Source organism: Canis lupus, chromosome 22, assembly GCF_011100685.1.
Source record: "Canis lupus familiaris isolate Mischka breed German Shepherd chromosome 22, alternate assembly UU_Cfam_GSD_1.0, whole genome shotgun sequence".
NCBI lineage: Eukaryota > Metazoa > Chordata > Mammalia > Carnivora > Canidae > Canis > Canis lupus.
The window spans coordinates 29,266,127-29,293,467 of NC_049243.1; the positions used below are offsets into that span (position 1 = coordinate 29,266,127).

General features: G+C 38.8%; 1 protein-coding gene and 1 long non-coding RNA gene across 14 annotated transcripts in view; one reads left to right on the plus strand and one right to left on the minus strand.

The window, feature by feature from the left end:
* Window positions 1-27,341, minus strand: part of TBC1D4 (TBC1 domain family member 4) — a 180,800-nt gene that overhangs the window by 57,995 nt on the left and 95,464 nt on the right. For 10 of the 11 annotated variants that reach the window (XR_005376399.1, XR_005376397.1, XM_038569752.1 and 7 more), the window contains exons 2-4: window positions 8,090-8,677; window positions 6,459-6,548; window positions 1,912-2,016 (exon numbers count right to left, since the gene is read on the minus strand). Coding sequence is in view for 9 of the 11 variants with exons in the window: in XM_038569752.1 (XP_038425680.1) it covers window positions 1,912-2,016; window positions 6,459-6,548; window positions 8,090-8,677 (783 nt within the window). In the remaining 2 variants the exon portion in view is untranslated. Of the gene's footprint in view, window positions 1-1,911; window positions 2,017-6,458; window positions 6,549-8,089; window positions 8,678-14,710; window positions 14,847-27,341 lie in introns of those variants that run through there. The other variant, XM_038569754.1, reaches the window with a different exon arrangement.
* Window positions 1-27,341, plus strand: part of LOC102152000 — a 48,489-nt gene that overhangs the window by 3,437 nt on the left and 17,711 nt on the right. The window contains exons 2-4 of one of the 3 annotated variants that reach the window (XR_005376404.1): window positions 696-824; window positions 5,015-5,083; window positions 24,591-24,841. This is a non-coding gene — a long non-coding RNA (uncharacterized LOC102152000). Of the gene's footprint in view, window positions 1-695; window positions 825-5,014; window positions 5,084-8,206; window positions 8,366-24,590; window positions 24,842-27,341 lie in introns of those variants that run through there. The other 2 variants (XR_005376402.1, XR_005376403.1) reach the window with 2 other exon arrangements.

Sequence of the window (27,341 nt, forward strand, 5' to 3'; positions counted from 1 at the left end):
GCTACATCACACCAATCATCACACCAGCCTCTGCTTTCTGGCCCAGAGACCAGCTAAAGAGATGGGACAGCCTGTGGGAGGACACAGTGATGAAAAGGAGAGGCATTCTGGTGGGGACCAGAGAAGGAGGAAGGTCCTTCTGCCATGCCAGACAATCTAGACTTTGTCTCTTAACAAGGAGGCATTAACTGGTTCCTGGAAATTTTGTGAGAAACATCATATGGCTATAGCATGATGACAGATTAAGCTAGTGGCAGGGAAACTAGTTCGGACACTAGTGTGATAGTCCAAGCAAGGAAGGTGAATGCCCAGAATCAGGCAGAGAGGGGAAAGAATGAGAAATGGATAAGAAACCTTTCTATCTTTATGTTAACAGGATTTGGCAAATAACTGGATATATAGAAGGTGAAGGAGAATGTGTTATGATTTCTAAACTGGGAAGCTGGGGAAATGGAGATGCCAAAATAAAACATGGAATAAAGAACAGGTTTTGGAAAAGTAGAAGAATCAGGGATCCAGAACGTGGAAGAACCAGCCTTAGCAAGGAAGAGGGAAGAAAGAAGAAGGGAGTGAGGGGTGAGCGGGCAGCGGGGCAGCAGTTTCTCCGGACATTATTTTCTTCCTACGTTTTACTCGGTTGGCACTTTCCAGTGATGCATTGCTGCTTCTCTTTGGCTTTCTCTCTCTCCCTGCAGGTGCTCATCTGCTCTCAGGCCTTCAACTACCATTTACATAATGGCAACTCTCAAATTCCTATCTTGAATCCTGAACTGTGCCTGTTATACCATGGTCACCTGGAATCTCAACATGTGGATTTATCCTAGGTATGGTTATGAGCATGAGAATGAAATGCAAATGGAACTCTCTTGAGTAAGAAACTGTTAGTGATGGGAGTGCTATAATCCCCAGAGAAACAAATTGAGGTCCAGAGGGTCCCAGGCAGAAAGTGCTTTTGTACCATTTCACTCTCATTTCTTCATTATTCCTATACCTCAGTATTCCTTCTACACGGGGACTATGGAAGGCCAGAGTTGAGCAGAAATGACAGCAACATGCACCAAAGAAGTGAGAAGAATGTTGCCTGGCTTGTTGTCTATGTCTAAGTGGTGTGTGTTTCCCCAGGAAAAATGCTTACAGGAGGGTTATATGTCTAAGAAAATATTTTTCTTCAAGCTATGGTGATAGACCTAAGGGTTTGTGTTAAAATGGTTAGGAGACATATTACAAGTGGAAGAAAAAGTAAAAAATTTTAAGGAAAAATATCAAAATATGTTTTGTCATTCACATGCTTTTCTAAATTTGCCTTAAATTTTTCTTTAACTCCAACTGCTGCCATAAAGAGGCAGGTGGAGGGAGTAGAGGGAGGGTGTTTGAAAGAAGAATCAACTTTCACATTCCAAAGAGAGAAAATGAAAGCAAAAACAAGACAATTAAAAAATAAAGTTTTTTAAAAAATGAGAACAGTGGCTAATGAAATAAAGAAAACAAAATCCTTCTCTGCTCTGCTGATGTAAACATTACCTCCTCTGAGATGTTATAATAATTCAGAGAATAAGAGATCAGTAATCTTCCTTATTATCTGACATGAGCAATGGAAAAAATAACAGCTCTTCTCCTATCATTAGTCTTTTCCTACCTTTTAAAAACAGTCCTGATGACATGACTTGATTTATTAAACTCAAGAAAGTATCTGGGTTTAAAAATTACCATGACAAAAAATAAAAAATAATAATGATTACCATGACAATTTTTGTTTTTCTACTGCTGCTTTAATGAACAGAAATCTGTTTCTAGATGCCCTCTTCTTTTTCCACTGGTGGCAGTTCTGTGAGGCTTGGGTTCATAAAAGACAAGTCTCCTGTCAACCGGATGTGTGGGCAGGAGCATGCAGACAAGAATCATACCACTTACCAGAGATTCGCTGGCACACTGGAACACATAACAGATATAAAGGCTCAGTCCAGGCTCTGGTGACTCCCGACAGATAAAGCCAAAATGATCCACATGCTTTATACCCTACAAGGGGAAAAGAAGGTGCAGTCTTTACTCATTAACACTATGAAAATTGGCATGAGCTCTATGCTTTCACACTTCCATGAATTTGTCCTTCTCAGCCCAGTGATAGGGGACATAATGGCATAGGAAATGTATGCAGTGATCTTTTGACACATAAAATAAAGTGAAAGAGGAATTCACATTGTTTTGTTTCAAACACTCTTGCACACTGTGACTCTGGGCCACAGGGAAAAAAAAGATGATGACATGAGTCATTGTCTCCTGTAATAAAATTGCTACTTAGTATTTGCAAGTAATGGCGTTTTCAATTTATTAGTCTTCTTAGAACAAGCAGCCCGATGGTTTATCATAAACTGCATTCTTGTCTATATGAAGCTAAGAATCAGAAAAACTACAACTAACCATGCTTTAATTAAATGGCATGCAATTCCCTAAAGTATGCATTCAACATACTAGAGTCTCTGTCCACATATAGACATGTAAGGAGCCACAGCTGTTAAAAAACCAATACAATGGAGATATTACTGCAGGTGTCAACTATCCAAATTTACAAACCACTATCCTTCCCAAACCCGCACAAAATAAGCTCAGCTATACTTAATAAAATATTCTGAATCATTTGTGAACTTCAGCCAGGCTGAATACATACATAGCAATTAGTACGCAGCACCTTGTTATTTTAATAGCAAACACAATACTTTAGAAAGCAGGGTAGACAAGAAATGTACAGTTGTCCTGATGTAACCTAAATCCCAGTGAAAAGAAAGTAGGCTTTGGATTCTGACAGATTTGTGCTTCATTCTTGGTTCAACCCACCTACAGGGTATGAGACATTGTGCTAGGCTTCTAGTAACGATCTCTGAGGCTCCATTTCTCATTAGAAAAGAGTAGTAATGGCACCTATCTCAGCAATTTTTGAAATGTACACCTAAGAATTCCCTGTTATAGTTACTGGCACATAACTTTGATAAATGGTAACCACTTTTCTGGCAGTATTCAATGGATATGGATCCATTGAATGGTATCAATCCAATGGATACGAATAAAGGAAATCCATTTCAACCAAAAGAAAAAAGTAAGGAGGGGTGAGGTTACCATTCATGAGCTGGAAGTTAGCTCCATCTGGTACAACTCCTTAGTGACAACAAAATCTCTTTCACTAGCTTATAGTACTAAATGGGAAAAACTTATAGGACCTCACTAACTCAGGGAGTCTTTGAGCAGTGGCAATGTTTCCAGGAAAGAAAACCACTCCCTATTCCTCATGCTTGCCATGGACACAGTCCTATAGATTTTGTGGAAAGAACTGTTTGTAGGGGTGCATGTGTTAAAAAGCAGGTCTGTTGCTGAATTTGACCGCAGTCTATCAGTTCAAGTCTGTGGAAAGAAGTAATAAGAGCAGGGCTATTCAGTGAGGAGCAGAGGTTAACTAAACAATTATTCTGATCAAAGGCCTTTACACAAATGTATAAGTCTTTTTCTGAACCAGAAGATTGGGATATAAAGCTTGCTTTTTCTTTTTATTTCAAGTTTTTATTTAAATTCTGGTTAGTTAAAATAAATGGTAAAATTGGTTTCAGGTGTAGAAATCAGTGATTCATCACTTACATACAACACCCAGTGCTCATCACAAGTGCCTTCCTTAATACCCTTCACCCATTTAGCCAAGCCCCCACCACCCACCTCCCCTTCCAGCAGCACTCAGTTTGTTCTCTATTATTAAGAGTCTCTTATGGTTTGCTTCTCTGTGTCTTTCTTCCCCCTTTCTCCTATGTTCATCTGTACTGTTTCTTAAATTCTACATATGAGTGAAATCATACAGTATTTGTGTTTCTCTGATTCACTTATTTCGCTTAGCAAAATACACTCTAGCTCCATCCATATCATTGCAAATGGCCAGATTTCATTTTTTGATGGCTGAGTAATATTCCAGTGTGTGTGTGTGTGTGTATGTGTGTGTGCACTCGTGCACACCACATCTTCTTTATCCATTCATCAGCCAATGGACATTTGGGTTCTTTCCATAATTTGGCTACTGTTGATAATGCTGCTATAAACATTGGAGTGCATGTGCCCTTTCACGCCTGTACTTTTGTACCCTTTGGGTAAATACCTAGAAGTGCAATTGCTGGTGACAGGTAGCTCTATTTTTAACTTTTGAGGATCCTCCATACTGTTTTCCAGAGTGGCTGTACCAGTTTGCATTTGCACCAACAGTGCAAGAGGTTCCCCCTTCTCCACATCCTCACTTTATTTTTTATTTTTATTTTTTTAGATTTTATTTATTCATTCATGAGAGACACAGAGAGAGAGAGAGGCAGAGACATAAGCAAAAGGAGAAGCAGGCTCCCCATGAGGAGCCCAATTGGAACTTGCTCCTAGGACTCCAGGATCATGCCCCAAGCCAAAGGCAGATGCTCAACCACTGAGCCACCCAGGCGTCCCCCCACATCCTCACTTTAAAAAGAGAGGACAGGGGGATCCCTGGGTGGCTCAGCGGTTTGGCACCTGCCTTTGGCCCAGGGCGCGATCCTGGAGTCCCAGGATCAAGTCCCACGTCGGGCTCCTGGCATGGAGCCTGCTTCTCCCTCCTCCTGTGTCTCTGCCTCTTTCTCTCTCTCTGTCTATCATAAATAAAAATAAATAAATAAATCTTTAAAAAAAAAAGAGAGAGAGAGGACAAAGCAAAAATCATTTTTGAACCAGTTTTATATATTTGGTTTGGTTGGTTCTTTTTTCCCCCCTCTATTTTCCCCTCCTCTGAATGTTCGATGAGCATTGCTGTTTTCTTACTGGGAGGCTTGAGGAATGTATGGGTGAGAGGCACAAGTTTTTAGGATAACTCTTTCATTCTGAGCAGCAGGAACTACACTGGACAGTGTATCACTTTATCCTCTGTACTTGCCACAAGGTCCCACTCGCAGAAATGTTCATTCAACATTTACTGAACATCTAAGTACTAAGCTGTATCTTAACATTTTATTCTGATGCCCTACAGAATGAGACACCATGAAATAAGACACCTGCCCTCACAAAACTGATCCTGCGGGGACTCCCCAGTAAACAGGTAATTACACAAAGACTTAATAACTACTTTTTCAGTTCAAGTGAATATAATCTTCCTACCCAATTTTTGGTATTTTAAACCAGAATTTAGAAAATTGCCATTTTTTATTCCTATAATTAGACACTGCTGCTCTCTCAGTTATTTCAGTAGAAAGTTTTTATCTTCGTGCCATAATTTTAGGTCACTAGTAACAAAACATTAAAATATTAGAAGTGTGGGACACCTGGGTGGCTCAGCAGTTGAGCATCAGCCTTCAGTTCAGGTCATGATCCTGGGCTCCAGGATCGAGTCCTGCATCGAGCTCCTTGAGGGGAGCCTGCTTCTTCCTCTGCCTATGTCTCTGACTCTCTTTATGTGTCTCTCATGAATAAATAAAATCTTTAATGAATAAATAAATAAAATATTAGAAGTGAAAAAGCACTAGCGGAGCCCAAGGCAAATAATTAACAAGAGGTACAAAAGTTTATCATTTTTGAAAGGCAGAACATCTGAATATTAAACCCACAGCTACACTAATTCTGAAATTTAAAAATAAATAGGTAGTCTTGATTTTTCAACGTTAAAATACAAAAGAGGGCCTTGGCAAGACCTGAGTCCCTAGAGGTGCATCTAAGTCATCCTGCTGGGAAAGAAGTTAACCCCTCTCTATTCCAGAGACCTCCACAGATGTATCCTTGCATTCTTCACCTTCCTATATTTAGATCTAGATACTCTCTCTACTCTAGTATCTTCGAAAATTGTTTCTATGTTTACAATACATTTAGGTGGCTTCAACTTTGGGATAGACATCCTAAATTATTACTGTGGGACTTAGGACACTGGTTTATGCCTCTATGGCCTTGTACATGTTTAGCTGTATCAGTTATTTCAAAGGGTTCAAATACAATTTATGATTTAAAAATAAACAAAAGGACAAAAATACACCAAAACTTTCTTTTCAAACTTTGGCCTTTACATGAAAAGAAGTGGAAAGTGCTAGTTCTCCTTTTACTATCTACTACGATAATATGACTCAGTGACACCCACAAGTCCCACTGCCCAAGACTCTGAAAAACACTAGCTGTGAAGGTATTTTCAAAAGAACTCACCACCACAAAAATTCCACCTGAGGATGAAATTTGATGAAGTGACATTATGAGGAGAAAGGGGTGATAAAAATGAGAACCAACTATTATGATACAGAGGGACGTGGACAGGATTTTGTTTTTAGTAGAGACACAAACACAGGAGCACTCTTATTTAAGACAAATCCACTTAAAAATTAAAATTAAAGAAAAACAGTAAAATTTGAGTTTAAGTCTAGTTGTTTTGTGGTTAATTTAAAAACAAGATTTAAGTTGGTTTTGCCAAAAATATGACATACTTTAATACGTACCTGAGAACAAGAAGAGATATCTTTAAAATTCTTCTCAAGCACAACTGATTTAGTGTCTGGACTGATAAGGTTAATCTCAAACCGTCCAACCTTAAAAATAAAAACATGCCAGTTAATTTCAACTCACAAGGACCTAATATCTTACTTTACAATGACATATGTAACTAGTGATACAGATTCAATTGTTATATATATCCCTCAACATCCAATCAGTATTTCAACTCCAAATATCAGCTCCCTCAACATATTTCCTCCTTTTGTCTAAAAATCATGAAAATTAAGTTGGTCTTAATTTACAAGATACAAGAAACCATTTTTTTTTCATTAAAAATGATTGTCTTTTTAAAAACATGCAACCCTTCTTCACTTCATGATTTCTAAAAACACGAATTATTTTACCATGATTTATAATCATACAAATCATATAATCATTTTGTTGACCAAGTGGTCAACAAAAAGATAATATCTGCAGCTGAGCAGATTAGTTAAAATGTATGAAAATCGCCAACCAAAGAAATTGACATCAATAACTGTGGCTAAGAAAATGAATAAATCTGATAGTCCCAAAAAGAGAGGAAGCTCAGTCAACATATCACCCAAAAAAAGACTGTGGATACTTTCATTACATGCCTAGAGTTATCAAAAGCAAAACAGGACAAAACAAAAGAACCCATGAACTTCTGATAAGCAAGTATTACACACTGGGACTGTTTACCAAGGTACGCTGTGGAATTTCCTACTCAAAGGAGAAGAGTTGCTCATTTTTTTTTCAAGAAAACTCACATCTTACAAGCTTAACCTTGTCAAGAGGACTTAACCTCTCCAGGGCATTGTTTTGACTCAAGTTCTTTTAGGTGGAACTTGACATTTTCTATATCCTGTAGAAATTCAAAAACTACCTTTTAATTAAGGTGTATCTTTTACACCCATAATACAGCTTGCACATTATTTTAGCAACGAATCCAGGAAGTTGTCAGACCCGCGGCGTTTCTTTAACTCTCCTTTTTTGTGCAACATCATCTGAAAATACACCTGTGAGTCTCTAGGCTTTTCCTTCTCTAAGGAAAACTTCCCCCTTCGCCTCCATGCCTATCACACTTGCCCAAATTCACATCTTTAAATCCTCTGTAAGGCACAACATCTATTTAAGAATCAACCTAAGGGGGGGATCCCTGGGTGGCTCAGCGGTTTAGCGCCTGCCTTTGGCCCAAGGCGCGATCCTGGAGTGCCGGGATCGAGCGCCACGTCGGGCTCCCTGCATGGAGCCTGCTTCTCCCTCTGCCTGTGTCTCTGCCTCTCTCTCTCTCTCTCATGAATAAATAAAAAAATAAATAAATCTTAAAAAAAAATCAACCTAAGGCAAATGCTGGTGATATGAAGGGTAATCTGTTGAATTGCTTCTTCCTCCCTCTCTCCATGCCCTGCTCCCTCACTTCCTAAAATCCATATTCCACGTCGGCCTCTGAGCCCTACTTATTCCTCTGCTCCTCTGTCCACCTGCTTTCCCTGCTTGCAGGATGGAGTGAAGCTGAGTGGACCACTGCGGAGTGCGGAATGGGGCGGGGCCAGCTGCCCCTGCGCGCTGAGGCCCCGCCCCCGCCCCGCCCCGCCCCCGCCCCGCCTGGCAGCACCTGGAACAGCATCGTCCTGTTCTTCTCAGAATCCGAGGGCTGTACGTGACTCGGGGCGCTGGCGTGTCTCCTTCGCGGCTGTGGTTTCTGGCTGTTCTCGTGAACTTTCCTTTGCAGGGCTCCAGTAACGCTGCTGCACCGAGAGCGGAACTCCTGCTGTTCATCAAGGCCAGAATCTTCCAGGATGCGCTCGGGGAAGCCCCCCCGGGAGCTGGGCGGCCCCGGCAGGCCGGCCGCGGCCGGTGAGGCAGGCGGGGCGTCGGGGAGCGCGTCCCCTTCCTCGGGCAGGACGTCGGCGGCCGCGCCCGGCGCCGGGGCCTCGAAGACCGCGGGGTCGGCGCCCGCCTCGGTGCCGCGCGGCTCGCCCTGCAGCCTCAGGCGCTGCTGCTCGTGCAGGCTGAACTGCTCCATGCAGTCGTCGATGAGGCTCGACGGCGCCTTCTTGTGGGTCACCGTCACCTTCCCGCAGTACAGGACTTCGAACTTCTGGGAGTTGTAAAAGGCATCCTCGTTGTCTTTGCTGGCTTTGGCATCCTCTTTCATGGCAGCTTTGGATAACTGCCTTATGCTGCTGATAACATCAGGAACCTGGAAAGGAATTTAAAATCCGCGTTTCGGTTGAATATTTAGGGACAATTTATGTTTACCCAGAATTGTTCCTATCACATGCAATGCATTCTCATCCTAAATGGTAACACATAAAAAGTAATAGTCGGACCCTGTATAGGATAACGGGGAAAATTAAATTACACTGTCAGACACAAATAAAGGTAAAATAGAAAATTTAATGTCAGTATTATACTTTCCCGTTTTTTTAAAGTCAATTTGTTTATACTATTTCCCATCATCAGCTTTAACTTTTTTTTTTTAAGATTTTATTTATTTATGCATGAGAGACATAGGGAGAGAGAGAGAGATAGAGAGAGGCAGAGACTCAGGCAGAGGGAAGAGCAGGCTCCATGCACCGGGAGCCCGACGTGGGATTCGATCCCGGGTCTCCAGGATCGTGCCCTGGGCCAAAGGCAGGCGCTAAACCGCTGCGCCACCCAGGGATCCCCACTGTCAACTTTTAATGAATCATAGTATATCCTTTAAGTACGTTGGAAAGTTATTATGAAGGGTCAGAGGTTTAAAAAGTAAAATTGAAAAACGTACACACTAACACATATTAACTGGACATGCAAAAAATAAATGCAAAAAATAAATAAAAGTTATTATAAGTCTCAGCTGAAAGAAACCAAAGTTTCAACAATGAGGATAAAATAAACTTTCTGGGGAATCCCTGGGTGGCACAGCAGTTTAGCGCCTGCCTTCGGCCCAGGGCGCGATCCTGGAGACCCGGGATCGAATCCCACATCGGGCTCCCGGTGCATGGAGCCTGATTCTCCCTCTGCCTATGTCTCTGCCTCTCTCTCTCTCTCTCTCTCTCTCTCTCTCTATCATAAATAAATAAAAATTAATAAAAATAAAAAAAATAAACTTTCTGGATGAAGAGATTAAGATCCCAACACTCATCAATATTAGCCATCAGAAAAAATGCAAATTAAAACCACAGTAAGATAACATTACACACACCTATTAGAATGGCTAACATCAAAAAGACAAAGTGTCTGCTGGGATGTGGAGCAACTGGAACTCTCATACATTGTATGCAGAGATGTAAAATGGCAAAACTGCTTTAGAAAATCTTTTGGGAGTTTCTCAGGAGGTAAACATAGACCTATCTCAGGACCCAGTAATCCTACTCCTAGAGATTTGCTAACAGCCCTGAAAATATGCCCACACAAAAGCTTGTCCACAAATATTCATAGAAGCCTTAGTCTCAACCAATCGTGATGTTCATCACGTGAACACTCACTAACCATCAGGGAAATGTAAATCAAAACCAGAATGAGATATATCCTCTTACCAAGTGGTTATCATCAAAAAAGACCAAAGATAAGCACTGGCAATGATGTGGAGGAAGGGAATCTCCACGTTGTTTTAGTGGGAACATAAACTGAGGCAGTTAAAATGGCAAACAGTATGGGGATTCCTCAAGATAAAAACAGAACCATCATATGATCCAGTAATTCTACTTCTGGGTATATAACCAAAGGAAACAAAATAACTTTCTCAAAGAATATATCTGTACCCCCATATTCACTACAACATTATTAACAATAGCCAAGACATACAAACCACCTCAGGGTCTATCCATAATGAATAAATATAATATACAGATATAAATATAAGTGTATAAATGGAATATTATTTAGCCATAAAATAGGAATCCTGCCATTTGCAACAACATGAATGGACCTCAAGAGCATCATGCTAATTGAAATAAGCTAGACAGAGAAATAGAAATACTGGGTGATCTCAATTATATGTGGCATTTTTAAAAACTGAACTCATAGATAAGGAAAATAGATTGGTGGTTGCCAGGGGCAAAGGAGGTTATGGAGGTGCTGGAATAGTCAAAAGGTACAAACTTCTAGTTACAAGGTAAGTTCTGGGATATCACATACAGCATGGTGATTATTACTAGTAATACTACATTATATATTTGAAAGTTGCTAATCAAGTAGATCTTAAAAGCTCTACTTTTAAGAAAAGGAAAAACAAACCTGCAACTATGTGAGATGAATGATGCTAAACTGATTATGGCAATCATTTCCCAATATGTACATGTATCAAATCACTAAATTATCCACCTTGACCTAATACAACCTTGTATGTCAATTATATCTCAATAAAACTGAAAAAATAAAAGCAAACAGATAAAATGTGGTACAGTCATATAACAGAATACAAATCATCATCTCTTACTTGTTTACCCACTAATCTTTTAACCGGTGTCCGTCCCTTGCCCCCTTCAATCTGCTCTCAAAAGCCAGAGGATCCTTTTTAAACTGAAGTTAGAATCCTTCTGAAACAAATGCCATGTTACTCACCTGTAAATCCTCCAAGCTGTCCATTTCATTAAGAATAAAAGACAAGGGATCCCTGGATGGCACAGCGGTTTGGCGCCTGCCTTTGGCCCAGGGTGCAATCCTGGAGACCCGGGATTTAATCCCACATTGGGCTCCCGGTGCATGGAGCCTGCTTCTCCCTCTGCCTGTGTCTCTGCCTCTCTGTCTGTCTGCCTGTCTCTCTCTCTCTCTCTGTGACTATCATAAATCAATAAAAATTTAAAAAAAAATTAAAAAAAAAAGAATAAAAGACAAGATCCTTACAATGCCCTAAGGGCCCATGCCATCTGCATATGACATACGTATATTAAATATGACCTGCGGCTACATGTCTTCCATGACCTCTAATCAACCTATATTTTCAGCTTTTCATCTTAACTGCATTCACTATGACCTTACTCCTAAACTCCCTCTCACACAGTTGAAGCCAAACAGACCTTTTAGCTATTCCCAGAACATGCCCCCCCACTCCTCCCTCAAGAGCTCTGAGCTCCTATGCTCCTCTCCCAGTTCACTGCATGGCTCACTCCCTCATTTCATTAAATCCATGCTCTAATGCCACCCCGTGAGACAGCACCTGCCCCCCCCCCCAAACACACACATACACTGACACAGCCAGCAATCCCTGGGGTTTTTTTTTCCCCCTACTTCTCTATAGTACTTATCTCTTTTAACATCCTGTATAATTTATTTGCCAGAATGCAGACCCTAAGAGGGCAGTGATTTCTGTCTTTTCTGGGGTTTTTGTTTGTTTGTTTGTTTGTTTTTTCATTTTTTCCCTCATATCCCAGAACCTAAAATGCTTTCTGGTACAAAGTACATGCTTATGTTGGCCAAAGGTGTGGGGGTGGGGAGAAGAAAGAAGAAAGAACAAAGAAGAAAGAAGAAGAAGAAGAGGAGGAGGAGGAAGGAGGAGGAGGAAACTGGGGGGAGGGTAGTTTTTATCTTTGGAAAAGAAGATTATTTTATATTCAGGGTTGTTCTACATTTAGACACATATCTTCAAATCTTCTAGCACCAATTCTGAAACCAGAACTTCTCTTTGACGTAATTATTTGGGATACAATGCCAGAACACTCACAGTTCAAAATCATAAGGATTTCAGCTTGCTGGTCAAATACTTCCTATGAAAGAATCAAGTCCAAATGCTATAGTTTCGATGACTACCCTGAACACCTGACCTGACTCAGGAAAGAAGTCAGGTGTTTTGTACTAACACATGACCAGCAACCTTAACCCTCTCTCATTTTCTTTTTGCCTTAGTATCTTACCAGGGACAAAGCTAAGGAGAGTGAGCTAGATATTCAACCCTACAAAAAGCAAAATGATTCTAGCGGCTGCTAGGTAAAACTTTAAGATAGTTGGATGCTTTCTTCCTTGTTAACCATATTTCAGGAAATACTTTTCATCTAATTTTGCAAGCCAAGTGTTCATAAATTTCCAAAATGTCTTTGTAAAGTACAGAAGAAATATTATCTGTAGGATTTTTTTTTGGACCTGCAGGATTTTGATCTTGCTACAAATATGTAAACTATTTTTAGAGTTATATTCTACGATTGAGACTACAAATAAAGTTAATTCAAACTAAGGTGCCTCAATTCTTCTGTATTACACATTTATACCCTTTCTCTTCCATTAAATTGAGAGCTCTCATATGTGAAGAACTGATTAGGGGCTGAATTTCTATAGTCTTATTGACACTTCTTTGCAACCACAGGCAAAGGCTCAGAACCTAAATGTAATTCAGTTAATGACCCAGTTTATATAAGCAAACCTTATCATCTTGACTAAACTGAATTGGAACTTCATCTTCCCATAATCTGAGTTCTTGACTGTGCCATAATACCCCCCCCTCAGGTCATGACCAACAACAGCTTTCAAAATGACCCGGGATGCAGAGGCTCCACCTGACCTATCAACAGCCAGCTCTGTTTTTGCTTATCATTACACAGAAAACATACATTAAACATTGTACAGCCCCTGCCAACCCACTCAGAGCCCACACCAGGAGAGAGACACTGATAAAGGTCAGTAAAATGTCCATAGTGGGAAAATGACTTATTAGAGAAATATGAAAACCTATGAGGCATTTAATGTGAAGGGTCAATCAGAAGCAGCACAAGAGAAATAAATAGCCCAGTCCTTGCACATACTACTGATATTTTGGGGAAACAACATTCTCTTCTAGGACAGCATTTACTGATATATTTATATGTACATTTTTATGTTTTTGAATGACTTTAATTCTTCATATGTATCATATCTTTCAACATCTCTTTTTTTCCCCGTCTACTATTGTACTGTAAACTCTTAACAGGAAGACTGAGTGGTGGTGATTTTGTTTTTTCTAGAGCTCTTCCATGTGACTGCTAGGAAAGTATTCCATGCTCAGAAGAAACTGAGTAACTACTGTCAGGAAACTGAAGTATAAATAGTAGTGAACAACTTCCTAGAATCCTGATAAAAGTTCTCTAGGATTTATATAGGTTTAGTAAATTCCTTTTGCTAACTCGAGATCTGGCACTCCCAAAAATAGAAAGCCATAACTTTTCACTCTGTTTAGTGCTCACTCAAGTGGGAAGTGAATGTACATGTCAAGAATGTCTCCAGTGCCATAGAGCACCTCAAACTACACGCTCCAGGTGCATAATCTAGTTATTCATACTCTAGCTATGAATAGTTCCATTGCTCAGAATCTGACTATGTCACATGGAACCTGATGAGGATTTAATGCCAACTAAAGGCAAGGCTTTTTTTTGTTTGTTTTTTGTTTTTGTTTTTTATGATAGTCACACAGAGAGAGAGAGAGGCAGAGACATAGGCAGAGGGAGAAGCAGGCTCCATGCACCGGGAGCCCGACATGGGACTCGATCCCGGGTCTCCAGGATCGCGCCCTGGGCCGAAGGCAGGCGCCAAACCGCTGCGCCACCCAGGGATCCCTAAAGGCAAGGTTTTTATTCTGTAGCATGTAATCTTTAACACAAAACAACAATAATGAAAAAGACTCTACACAACAGGGCCTGAGAGATTTGTATTCTATCCCCAGCTCTGCCAGGAATTTGTGCTATTCCGCATCCTAGTGTTTCCTCACCAGTGAAAGAGGGTAGGGGGACTAGATAGATAGTCAATAAGACCTGATCCAGATCCACATTTCTGTGAGCTTATTTTTGCACCAATGTCAATACAGGAGCAAGGAGATGAAAATATACTCTACTGTTAAACCAGAAATAGCATAAGTCATTGAAATTATTCATTTTCATTAACACACAATAGTCAATTCAACAAACAATAAATCAACAGGGCTTTTTTCAAATGTCTCATAATATTAAGAAAAAGCACAGTGCCACCTTAAGCCAGTATGTTGTTGTTACACCTTCAGTGACCTCACAAAAGAATTTAGATTCAAATATCAAAAATCAGACAACAGCAATTCCTCATTCTAGAGGGGAAAAAAAATTTCCACTAGATCCCTGGATGTCATGCTGTGGTTTCTCATTAATTATCATAATTAGTTATCACACTCCAAGAAATCCAGGGGTATTATAAAAATTACACTCTACCGGACTTCAAAAGAAAACAAATTCTAAAAGAACCACAATGGATGTTTAAAGGTCTAAGCAAACACTGGAGAAAAATCTGAATTGTAAAAAGCACTAGGGAAAGATACCTTTGGTCAGGAAGCAGGTTGAAAATCGTTCTCCAAGAGCACTAAATATGCCAACTTGATGCAGTCCTCAATAATTAGCCTTTTGTCACTCTTAAGAAGTTCTTTTCCTTTTTAAATAAGCCTGCAGTAATTCCGCTGTATTTGTTAACGTCCACGTTATCACTATGCAGCCAATTATAAAAGTTCCCAGGAATAACCGTTATTGCTTCAAAAGTAAAGTATTTCCTGTCTCTGCAATCAGGAAACACACTGATTGTTCAGGACTAAAGAGCAGAAGTTTTAGCTCTCTTTAGAAAGAAACATTTTAAGCTTGATAACCATTGTCTTTTTTTATGCTGCTTAAGTAATCACAAGTGTCTAAGGCTTATTAACTATGAAGTCAAGAAAAGATTATAGTATGAAGTCTTTTCCACACAAAAAAAGTGAACAGATGAACTTCAGTAAATCTTTAAACATGGATACAAATATGAATATGAAAATAAGCTTAAAACATGAAGCAAAAACAATAACTGGATAAATTCTTTTACAATTGGTATGAGCTTAACTGCTTGATTCATTATTAATCATTTTATAATAATTCTAGTAGGCACAGAAAAATTTAGACAAGTACAAAAATGAGAGGGAAAGTATTTTTTTAAAGTTAAGAAAAAATACTAGCAAGCATTTCAAGTAAACTGAAAAAGCTACCTAATGAGAAGAATTAACAATTTAAACTAGTCTCAGTTCAAGAGAGACAATATGAAAAGAAATACATTTGCTTTGAAAGTAATACATGCCTTTAGGAGGAGGGCAGATTTCCCTTCCAAGTATGATTTACTTAAACTAATAAGGGGCACCTGGCTGGCTCAGTGGGAAGGACATGCCACTCTTGACCTCAGAGTCATGAGTTCAAGGCCGACATTGGATGTAGACATGACTCAAATAAATAAAAATTTAGAGGATCCCTGGGTGGCTCAGTGGTTTAGCGCCTGCCTTGGGCCCAGGGTGTGATCCTGGAGACACGGGATTGAGTCCCGCATCAAGCTCCGTTACATGCAGCCTGCTTCTCTCTCTGCCTCTCTCTCTCTCTTTCTCTCTCTCTCTGTCTTTCATGAATAAATAAATTAAATCTTTTAAAAATTTTTTAAAAGATCACTCTGCATTTTGAAAAAAAACATTTTGGTCATTTAATGTTATAATTTCTATTTGGCTTTCAAAATCTCCTCTTCAGTGAAAAGTAATCAGAAGGTATGTCTGAGCCGTGAAATCCTTCACTTATGTTAAAGAAACGCTACCCATTACCTGATGGCACAGGTTTTTCCAGCCCCCAGTTATTTGGAAGCATAGTCTATGTCGTCATTTTTAAGGTGATGCTGTCTGATAATCTCAATAAGAACACTGATTTCTGGGCAGCCCGGGTGGCTCAGCGGTTTGGCGCCTGCCTTCAGCCCAGGGCGTGATCCTGGAGACCCGGGATCGAGTTCCGCGTGGGGCTCCCTGCATGGAGCCTGCTTCTCCCTCTGCCAGAGTCTCTGCCTCGCTCTCTGCGTGTCTAAAAAAAACACTGATTTTTAAAAACCATCTTAACTTTTAACTGAAAGTACTGCAGATAATTCTTTGTATCTGGTTAAAAATATAAATAATAATTTATATTTTAGGGGAAATTTTGCACAGTAAAAAGAGGTCTGATTATCACTAGGTCTAGATTCAGAATCACTAAAGTAATGCAGAATTTTGAAATCACATCATTTTCACACTAAAGGTGCCCTAATGAAATCACCAATCCCCACTATCTTGTTTTATAGATATGAAAACAAACTTCACATCAAAAGTTACACCAATGAAGAAAAACAGGATGAGATTACAGAATGGAGACTATTTAGAGCCAAAGAAAGCAGAGTATCTCCTGACTTAACCCTACAGTCATCCCAGTTGGTTTCTGAGCCACACAGGCTTGAGTCTCAAGACAGTTTCCTCTCAGACCAGACTTTACTCTTTAGATATTTTCAGCCACTTTGCTCCAAACTCCTTTCTGGCTCAGCATCTCTTTAACTGAGGTTTCTTGGTAGCTTCTAGTTAGCTCAAGCATCAGAGAGGGAAGTTCTTAAAGCCCTTCTGCTAAATTCTCCCCTCCCATTCTGTCTCCCTGCTCCTGTCACTGAATACTGTTGCTGGAAGATAGGACTTGTGCATTTATGACTGTTTCAAATTTACAAGTGTTCTCACTAGTTGAGTTTGGTGCTGGAGAGAAATGGCATGACAAGACAAAAGATGGGGTAGGGGATAAGAATTTAGATGGCAAAGGACCAACAAGAGCAGTTTTTTTCAAATTCCCTTTCCAGGGACGTCTGGGTGGCTCAGTGGTTGAGCATTTGCCTTTGGCTCAGGTCATGATCCCCAGGTCCTGGGATCGAGTCCTGCATCAGGCTCCCCACGAGGAGCCTGCTTCTCCCTCTGCCTATGTCTTTGTCTCTCTCTATGTCTCTCATGAATAAATAAATAAAATCTTTAAAAAAAAAAAATCCCTTTCTGGGAGTTATTCTGTATGTTGGCAAATTGAACACCAATAAAAAATAAATTTATTATTAAAAAAATTCCCTTTCAAAAAAGTAAAATCATTATTATAAAAAGTGGATTTGGGGATCCCTGGGTGGCGCAGCGGTTTAGTGCCTGCCTTTGGCCCAGGGCGCGATCCTGGAGACCCGGGATCGAATCCCACGTCGGGCTCCCGGTGCATGGAGCCTGCTTCTCCCTCTGCCTGTGTCTCTGCCTCTCTCTCTCTCATTGTGTGCCTATCATAAATAAAAAAATAAAATAAAATAATTTATAAAAAGTGGATTTGTCCCTAGTGTGGTATATTAGAAAAGTATATGACATGATGTGAGAGGCCTGGGTTAACAGCCCCATTCCAGTATCTATTATTATCTGTGGTAAAGACACTGTACATTTTTCCCAGTCTCTAGTTTTTCATTCATCACATAGGAATCACACTTAATTTCAGAGACAAAGTGGGAAAATTAAATTAAGTGTGTAAATGTGCCTGACGCAGTGTTGGAACAGTGAAAACATTCTATAATGTTTTAATTAAATCTACAGTATAAGCAGGATTTATACTGTAAAGAGATGGAGGAATTGAGGAGCCGCTGACAGACAAAATATATCTATACTGCCTTCATAAAAATTAAATTGCAGTGAAGGGGGGGATATAATAAATAAGTAAAATATAAAGGATTCTAGATAGTAAAACTGCCAAGGAGAAAAATGGTGCAGGGAAGGGGGGTAAAAAATTTGGAGGGAGTGGCATAATAGCTGCAATTTTAGAGAAAGAACTCTCATGGAATATTTGAGTAAAAACCTAAAGTCAGCAAGGAGGTGAGCCATACAGACATTTAGGGGAGGAACATTCCAGGCAGACAGAACACCAAGAACAAAGGCCCTGAAGCAGAAACTTGCCTGGTGTATTCAGGGACCAGAGAGGAGCCAGTGTGGCTGGATGTGAGGGAGATTATCAAAGAGGCCGCTGTGGGGACCAGGAGGCATGTCAATCACACAGGGCCCTGGAAGGACTTTGGCTTTTACTCTTGGTGAGAGACAATGCCCCTGTAGGGTGCTGAGTCAGATACTTAAAGGCCTCCATTGCCTGTTGTGTGAAGAAGAGACGGCAAGGGTAAGGAGCAGGAGCCACTGCCCCCAACCAGGGGGAGCTAACAGGGGCTCACAGAGGAGTTACAGCCAGGAAGCTGTGAGAAACTGAAGGTTTCTGAATATAATTTTAAAGACACAGTCAAGATGACCTGCTGATGGATCTAATGTGGCATGCAAGAGAAGGAAAGGAGGCACAGATGAACTTAATGGGTTTTGGCCAGAGGAACCAGAAAAATAGAGTGGCGGTAAAATAGGCTGTGAGGAGGGGAGGCTTCAGAGAGCAGGGGCTTAGTTTTAGACACATTAATTCTGAGAAGCTTATAGGTATCTAAGGGGAGATATATACATGAATATATATGTCTAGAGCTCAGGGAAGAGGAGAAAGCACAGAAAGAAAAATTGGAAGGCATTAATATATGGATGGTATTCAAAGCCTTGAGATGAGTTTATAGGAGAGTAGGTATGATGACAGAGAGAGGCATAGAGAGCCAGGCAAAGAGAATGTCTTTAAAGACAAAGCCCTGAGGCACCCATGTTTACAGTCCAGGAAATGCAGAGATGTGAGTAAAGGAAAATACAAGACCCAGGGACAAAACCAGGTGAATATGATATTCTGAAGCCAAGTAAGAAAGGTTTCCAAGAAGGAAGGATGGAGTAAGCAACATGAGAGGACAAGGTGACTTTGACAATAAAAGTGTTAGTGGGGACTTAGAGCAAAGTCCTTACAGGAGTAAGAAAAAAGAAAATTCTCCAAAGAAAATTCTGGGAACAATATCCAAAACAAGAGGTCCAGGAAGCCTATTAGGGTGGCAGCTGTAGGTACAAGTGAATCAAAAGAGGCTTCTCTCCTAGATGTAAGAAATGATAGCCTCAATAGAAAATATCCAATGGTAAAGGGGAAATTGATGATCTGAAGGAAGAAGGCAGTATTGCTGGAAATATCCTTAAGTAGGCAAGAGGAAGCAGCATCTAGGGCACACTGGAAGAGTCTGAACTGACCCACGGACATGGACAGTTAAAGGAAAGGAAAAGGCAAAATATAAAATACAGACGCAGGAAGATGAAATGGAGGGCATAGAGAATTTCTCCTCTAACTCCTTTAATTTCCTAAGTTAAATAAAAAGCATGACCATCAGCTGAGGTGAGGATAGGCAAGAAGATAAACACAGTATGGAACACTGAACGATGCAATTCAAAGCTGACTATAGGCAAAATTGTGAGGTGAAATGATCTTTAGACCTCTTAAGCTACCCTTTTTTATGTTCTGATGATGTTGAATGTGACCCCTAAAACCCCTTCATGGGAAAATGTGCATTTTAATCTAAGGTTGAACTTGAGAACACATGGACCACGTGAAATTCAGGAATGAGCCAGCAATTAGGAGAGATTTTGTGCTCTAAATGAAATCATGTAGGTAAACTGCTTTTTCTGCCTAGGATGAGATTTGAAGCTATCCTATATAAGTAATATTTATATAAGAATACATTTTGGGGTGGGGGGCGCCTGGTTGGCTCAATCAGTTAAGTGTCTGCCTTCATCTCAGGTCATGATCCCAGGATCCAGGGATGGTGCCTCACTGCATTGTCCAGCTCCATGCTCAGTGGGGAGTCTGCTTCTCCCTCTCCCTCTGCTGCTCCTCCCCACTTCCCAAGTGCATGTGTGGGCTCTCTCTTTCTCATTCTCCCTCTCAAATAAATAAATAAAATCTTAAAAAAAAAAAAAAAGAATACATTTTGGAAAAAGTTTGCATACATTTAAACAAAAAAGAAATACAATTCTTTACCTTACCAAATAAGAGGTACACAGTTGGGTTATAAAGTATTTGTATTGCTTATAAAAAATAATTCTATATTTCTTTTATTGGATATGGATATTTATATAAATATTACCAATAAGATAAAATAAGCAAAGTCATTAACACAAGAAAGTTAAGTTGGTCTTCTATTTCTTAACTGTAATAACATAGAACAGGGGCATCTGAGAAGCACCCCTGAAATGAAGTTATTTATTTTTTAAGCTGGCACTATGAGACCCACAGTTTCAAATGCAGCATAGCCTTTTACTGAACCACAGATCACTTTCAATGTGAGATCAACCTGTTACCTGCTTATTCAACTGGATGTCTTCTAGTCATCAAATTAGTCCTATTATTTACTTCATGCTCACATTTTTTAAGTATACAGTTCAAAACTGATAAACCTCTAGCCCGCCTATCTAAAAAAAAAGAGAGGACACAAATTATTATCAGATATCAAAGAAGGGACATCACTACAGATCCCATGGAAATTAAAAGGATAATAAAAGAATATTATGAATCACCTCACTCTCAAACATTTGATATCTTAAATAGGCCAAATCTGGAAAAAACTCATACGAGAAGAAATAGGTGTTCTAAGTAGGTCTATTTCTATTAAAGAAATTATATCAATGATTAATAATTTTCCAAACCACTGATCTTCAAGCCCTGATAGGCTCACTGGCGAATTCTATAAAACATTTAGGAAAGAACTTATACCAATTCTGTACAATCTCTTTCAGAGGGAAGAAACAGAGAAAATTCTTCTAGCATTAACCTAATACCAAAACTAGACAAAGATGTTACAAGAAAAAAAGAACTATAGACCAATATATCTCATGAACATAGATAGATGTAAAAATTCTTAACAAAATACTAACAAATGAAATCCAAAAATGTATAAAAATAATTATACACCAAGACCATGTGGGATTTGCCTAAAGTATGCAAGACTAGTTCAACATTTGAAAATCAATTAATGCAATCCATCATATCAACCAACTAAAAAAGGAAAATCACCTGATCATATTAACAGATGCAGAAAAGGCACTTGACAAAATCCACACCTATTCATTATAAAAAAAAAAACTCTCAGCAAACTAGCAACAGAGGGAAACTTTCTCACTTGATAAAATTTTTTCTACAAAAAAACTAAAGCTGGGATCCCTGGGTGGCGCAGCGGTTTGGCGTCTGCCTTTGGCCCAGGGCGTGATCCTGGAGATCCAGGATCGAGTCCCACGTCGGGCTCCCGGTGCATGGAGCCTGCTTCTCTCTCTCTCTCTCTCTCTCTCTCTCTCTCTCTCTGTGTGTGACTATCATAAATAAATAAAAAATTAAAAAAAAAACCTAAAAAAAAAAAAAAACTAAAGCTAACATCATAGATAATGGTGAGTATCTCAAAACATTCCTACTAAGATCAAGTATAAGGCAAGGATGTACCCCCTCACCACTCCTCTTTTTAATGTCGTACTCGAAGTCCTTGCCAATGCAATAGGCAAGAAAAAGAAACAAAAGGTATAAATTTGGGGCAGGAAGAAATAAAACTGTCCTTGACCTCAATCGACATAACTGTCAATGTAGAAAATCTGAAAGAATCAGAGACAGAACAAAGTAAAACAACAATAAAAAAAAACCTCACTCTCCCAGAATAAGTAATTACAGCAAAGTTACAGGATATAAAGTTAATATACAAAAGTCATTTGCTTTCCTATAAGCTAGGAATAAAGAAGAGAATTTGAAATTAAAAGCAAAATACTATCTACATTAGAACCCTCCAAATTAAACACTTAGGTATAAATATAACTAGATATGTGTAAAGTTTATATGAGAAAAACTACAAAACTCTGATGAATCTAATGAAAGAAAAACTAAACAAATGGGGAGATAGTCCAAGTTTATGATTAGGAAGACTCAACATTGTCCAAAGGTCAGTTCTGCCCAACTTGATCTATAGATTCAATTCAATTCCAATCAAAATCCTAGAAACTTATTTTATGGATAAACTGATTCTAAAGTTTATATGGAGAAGCAAACTCAGAGTAGCCAAGACAATACTGAAACAGAGCAAAGTTGGAAGATCAACACTATCCAACTTCAAGACTTACTATATAGCTACAGTAATAAAGGCTGTGTGGTGTTAGTGAAAGAACAGACAAGTAGATCAATGGGACAGAATAGACAGCCTAGAAATAAACCCACATAAATACAGTTAGCTGATCTCTGACAAAGTAATAAAGACAATAGGGCAAAGATGGTCTCTTTAACAAGTGGTACTGAATGACCAGACATGCAAAAAAAAAAAAAAATTCCTCTAGACACAGAGTACACTCTTCACAAACTCAATTATTAACTCAAAATGGATTACAGACCTATATGCAAAATGCAAACACATGAAACTCCAATAAGATAGCATAAGAGAATATTTAGATGACCTTGGGTATAGTGATACCCTTTTAGTACATGAAAGGCATGATCCATGAAATAAATAATAAATAAGCTAGACTTTACTAAAATTAAAACTTCTATTCTACAAAAAAAAAAAATTCTATTCTACAGAAGACATTATCAAGAGAGCTATAGACTGAGACAAAATATTTGCCAAAGACACTTCGGCTAAAGGACTATCATCCAAAATATACAAAGAACTCTAAAACTTAACTACAAGAAACAAACAACCTCATTAAAAAATTGGTCAAAGACTTTGACACCTTGCACCAAAAAAGATAAATAGATGGCTAATAAGGATATAGAAAGATATTCCACATATATCACTAAGGAAATGCAAATTAAACAACAGTGAGATATGACTACATAGCTATTAGAATGGCTGAAATCTGGAACACTATCAACATCAAATGCTGGGGAGAATGTGGAGGCAAAAGAAAGTCTCACATACTGATGGTAAGAATGCAAAATGGTACATAGCCACTTTGGAAGAGTTTGGTGATTTTTTTTTTTACAAAACTAAAAATACTGGTTTCTTAGAAAACTAAACATACCCTTATCCTACAATATAGCAATCACTCTCCTTAGTATTTACTCAAAGGAACTGAAAACACCTGTTCACACAAAAACCTGCACATAGATATTTATAGAAGCTTTATTCATAATCGAACTTGGAAGCAACCAAGATGTCCTTCAGGACGTGAATGGATAAAATGTTGTACATCCAGACAATGGAATATTACTCATTGCCAGAAAGAAATGAGCTATTAAGACATGAGAAGACAGGGAGGAATCTTAAATACATATTCATAAGTGAAAGAAACCAATCTGAAAAGGCTCGTGCTGTATGATTCCAACTATATGACATTCTGGAAAAGGAAAAAAACTATGGAAACAATAAAAAGGGTGAGGGGGAGAGGGAAGGATTACTGGGCACAGAGGATATTTTAGGGCACTGAAAATACTCTGTATGGTATGATAGTGATGGATATAAGTCATTATAAATTTGTTCAAATCCAAAGAATATACCACAGCAAAAATGAACCCTAAAATCAACTACTTACTGTGAGTGATCACAATGTGTCAATGAAGGTTCATCTTTGGTAACAAACACAATTCTCATGAATCATGCTGATAATGAGGGTAACTATACACGTAAGGGAGCAAGGGTATCTGGAGAATCTCTGTTCTTTCCTCTCAATTTTATTGTGAACCTCAAATTGCTTTAAAAAAAATAAGTCTTCTAAAAAAATAATAGTCCAATACCATTTGTATTTGCTCTAAGAAACACTAGAGGGAGCTTTCCTACATGAACTAGTTTAACTAAGGCGGGGGAATTAAGCATTTTCTAATACTGAAAAAAAATAAATGCCACTGTTTGTAAATTATTACTACTGCTCCCATTCTGACTTATAAAATTAAACACTGGCAAGTAATTTTTTTTTTTACTGGCAAGTAAATTAACTGATATTTTAACTCATTAGTTTGGCAATAAATTTAATAAGCCTTCGAATAAAGTTAGACTGAAAAACTTGGAATACATCAAAATTAGCACTTGATAATCTTGATTCTGTTACATATTTTCAAACAGGACCCAATAAACTTGGTAAGAAAGATCAGTCTCAGTCCTTTATCATGATACACGAAAGTACAAAGCCATCTAAACAAAATGCTAAAACCGGACACTTATCAAGTAGTTTCAGGCATTTCATAGTCTGAACTAATAAGAGGAGGACTTTTTGAGCAAAGCTTAATTGGGAAATAGAATGGGCCTGGGGAAAAGAGTGAAGGGAGCAAAAGCTAAACCCAGAGAGACCTGGACATAACAAGCTCTGGCTAAGATCAGTAGATAAAGCTGTAATATTATCAGGAAGGGAAAATTAAAAACCACCATGCCTTTCTCAGAAGCCTATTTTTGTCCTGGCCTTCTGTATGACTTCAGATATTTACACCACCACAACAGAATTTTTCGCCTTGCAAATGAAAATAATATGACATTCTTGAACTTTTTTTCAGAGTCATCAGTTATCTATATACATTAACTACTAAATGGGCATATGTCTCCCTTCTTCAAAGAAGAAAAGTCCTAACTGCTGGCTACTCCAGAATAAAAAGGAAAAGATATATTCACTTCTTTCCAATATTAGGCTGGAAAAAAGGGCAATACTAAGCAACCAGAAGCCTAATCTCTGACCTGGATTAGCACTTCCATGGGTGAAAGAAAGGTACTGTCTCCACTGCTTATGCTGGAGCTCTATACTGCACTATCTCCAACCCCAGAGTAGAATTAAACTCCTGCCAACAACGTAAGTCATTACGGAGTATGCCTGATACAGTTGTCCCTAGTAGAATGAAAAATACGTGTGTACGATAATATCTTACAGTACAACTTGCATTTCTTGCCCTCATTCTTTCTTCTTATTGTTGACTATGGTGAACATCACCTAGAAAAGTTTCTGATCAGAAAATACTTTTTTCAGAGCTGATACTAGCTTTTCAAAGGTATTCTTCTTTCTTCATTAAATATCAAAGACCCCTTCCCAACCCCCATCCCATGTGCCTTGTGTGGACTGGGAAAATGATACCAAAGGAGAGCTTATAATGATTTAGGTGACTCAATCCCATTTTTGACCAATTACTGAAACAATAGGATGTTTGAGCCTTTGAGAGTCCTAAAGAAAATATCCCTTCTATGACCCTCATAGGCATTTGATACTGAACCAGATTAATGAATATAGTACTTCCAAAGCAATAAACCTCTACCTTTGAAGTCTCTAAAATGTCACCATGTTGCCTGAAAGCCACCTGGAAGAGTGCCCCGTCATAACTAGGTCTTTGTCCTAAAATGTGCCCTGTAGGCAGAAATCTCCTATCCCTATCAACACAACTCAATTGCATGACACCATTACCTTTCAATTAATTGACCTTCCATGATTTTGTTATGATTTCAAGTAAACTTTGGTAACACAGTGTATCAAATCTCCCCCACCTCCCACCAAAAAAAAAAAAAAAAAGTATTTTTACTTATTGAATTTCATGTATGTCAAACATTACACTGTCAAATTTTAATTCCTTGAAGAAAACTCTCATTTTAGAATTTTATATAGAATAAGTGACACTGAAATATTTTTCATGATTTAATAGGCTTAATTTTCTAATACTCAAAATGCTTCCTCCTCTCTATTAAATGAAATCATGATTACAGCAATGCTTCACTACTGACATTACAATCAACATAACTGAAGATTCAGTGGCTACTAAATAATTTGCCTGTATAGTATGATAATATGGCCAGAATTTATTTTCACAAAAATTCCAAAAGAAATCTGAGCTGTGTCTTTCCAAAATTCACAACTTCAAAGTCAGAAAGCAAATTTAGTATATATGCTGCTGAAGAAAGCACCAAAAAGCAAATTTAAAGCAAACTAGTAGTCCTTGTTTTTTTTCATACATGGACTACTTTCAAGAAAGAATAAGATGACTCTCACCATAAATTATTTATGAATGGCTTATCAGAATTAGGCACTGTTTTATGTAAATAGCACCAACCTGAATTTAGAACAAAGAGTTCTAGAGGATGCCAGCAATTCTTGTACCCTTCTCTCCATCCCCCACAAAGTAGATCACAATGAAGGGCATGTAATCTAAGCTGGACCAGTGACAGATACTGGCACAGGTATGTGACCCAAGACAGATCAATCTGAGTCACTCCTCAATATTTTTCAAACAGAAGACAAGACCATTTTCAATCTCATTTTCAATCTGCATTTTCAAGGTATTGAGGAAGTTGGTCTGGTACTACAAGGGAATATATATATATATATATATATCCCTTTGATGGAGAAGGCCAGTCTAGAGTAACACAAAATGAAACATAGAGGAAAAGAGAATTAAAACCAAGAGATGAAGAGAAAGAGTTCCATGGGGTCAGGTTCTTGGTTGTAGACCTCGAAAGTTTGGCTAACGAGCTCTGGGTCGCCTCCAATTCTAGGAGTCACTCAGGATCTTTTCATATGGGTAGTGGTTTTCACCCTCTCCCCAAGAGTCCTACTAATATGAATGTCTATATGGATTGATAGGATTGGATTCATCTACTATGATGAAACCCATAACAACAACTGGTTACAGAAAACAGTTTATTTGCCTCTCACATTAAAGTCCAGGGTACAGTACTAGGCTTGTTTTGGTACTTCATCATGTTACTAGATATCAAAGATGCAGGTTCCTTCTTTCTTCTTGTTCTGAATTTGGGGGGCCTGTACCACATGGTCCAAAATAGTGGCAAATGAATTCCAGGCAGCAGGACAAGAAGAAAGAATGAATAGGGAAAAAGAGAAAGCAAGGGGTATGGCCCCTACAAAACACACACACACACGCACACACACACACACAAACATTTTCTTTAAAAAGTCACCACACAAAAATCCTACTTGCATCCCAGTGGTCAAAAATAGAGGAATTGCTAGCAACAAGAGAGGCTAAGAAATGTAGTCCTGACTCTGAATGTCTATGTACCAAGAGTAGAATTTTGTTACTAAGGGAGAACAGGAACAACCTACATTCCTGCCACAATTGTCAATGATCCATCAGAGAAAAGGCGTCAGAGCTCTTCAACAAAGAAAAACTAGGGATAGATATGTCAGGGTATTTAAATCATGTAATCACTCTGAAAAGACAGGGCTCGTGTCACAGCTACAGAAATATGTCCTTAATAAAGATAAGACTGATCTCATTGTTCCAAAATTTTCCCAAATTGAAGCCAAAAAC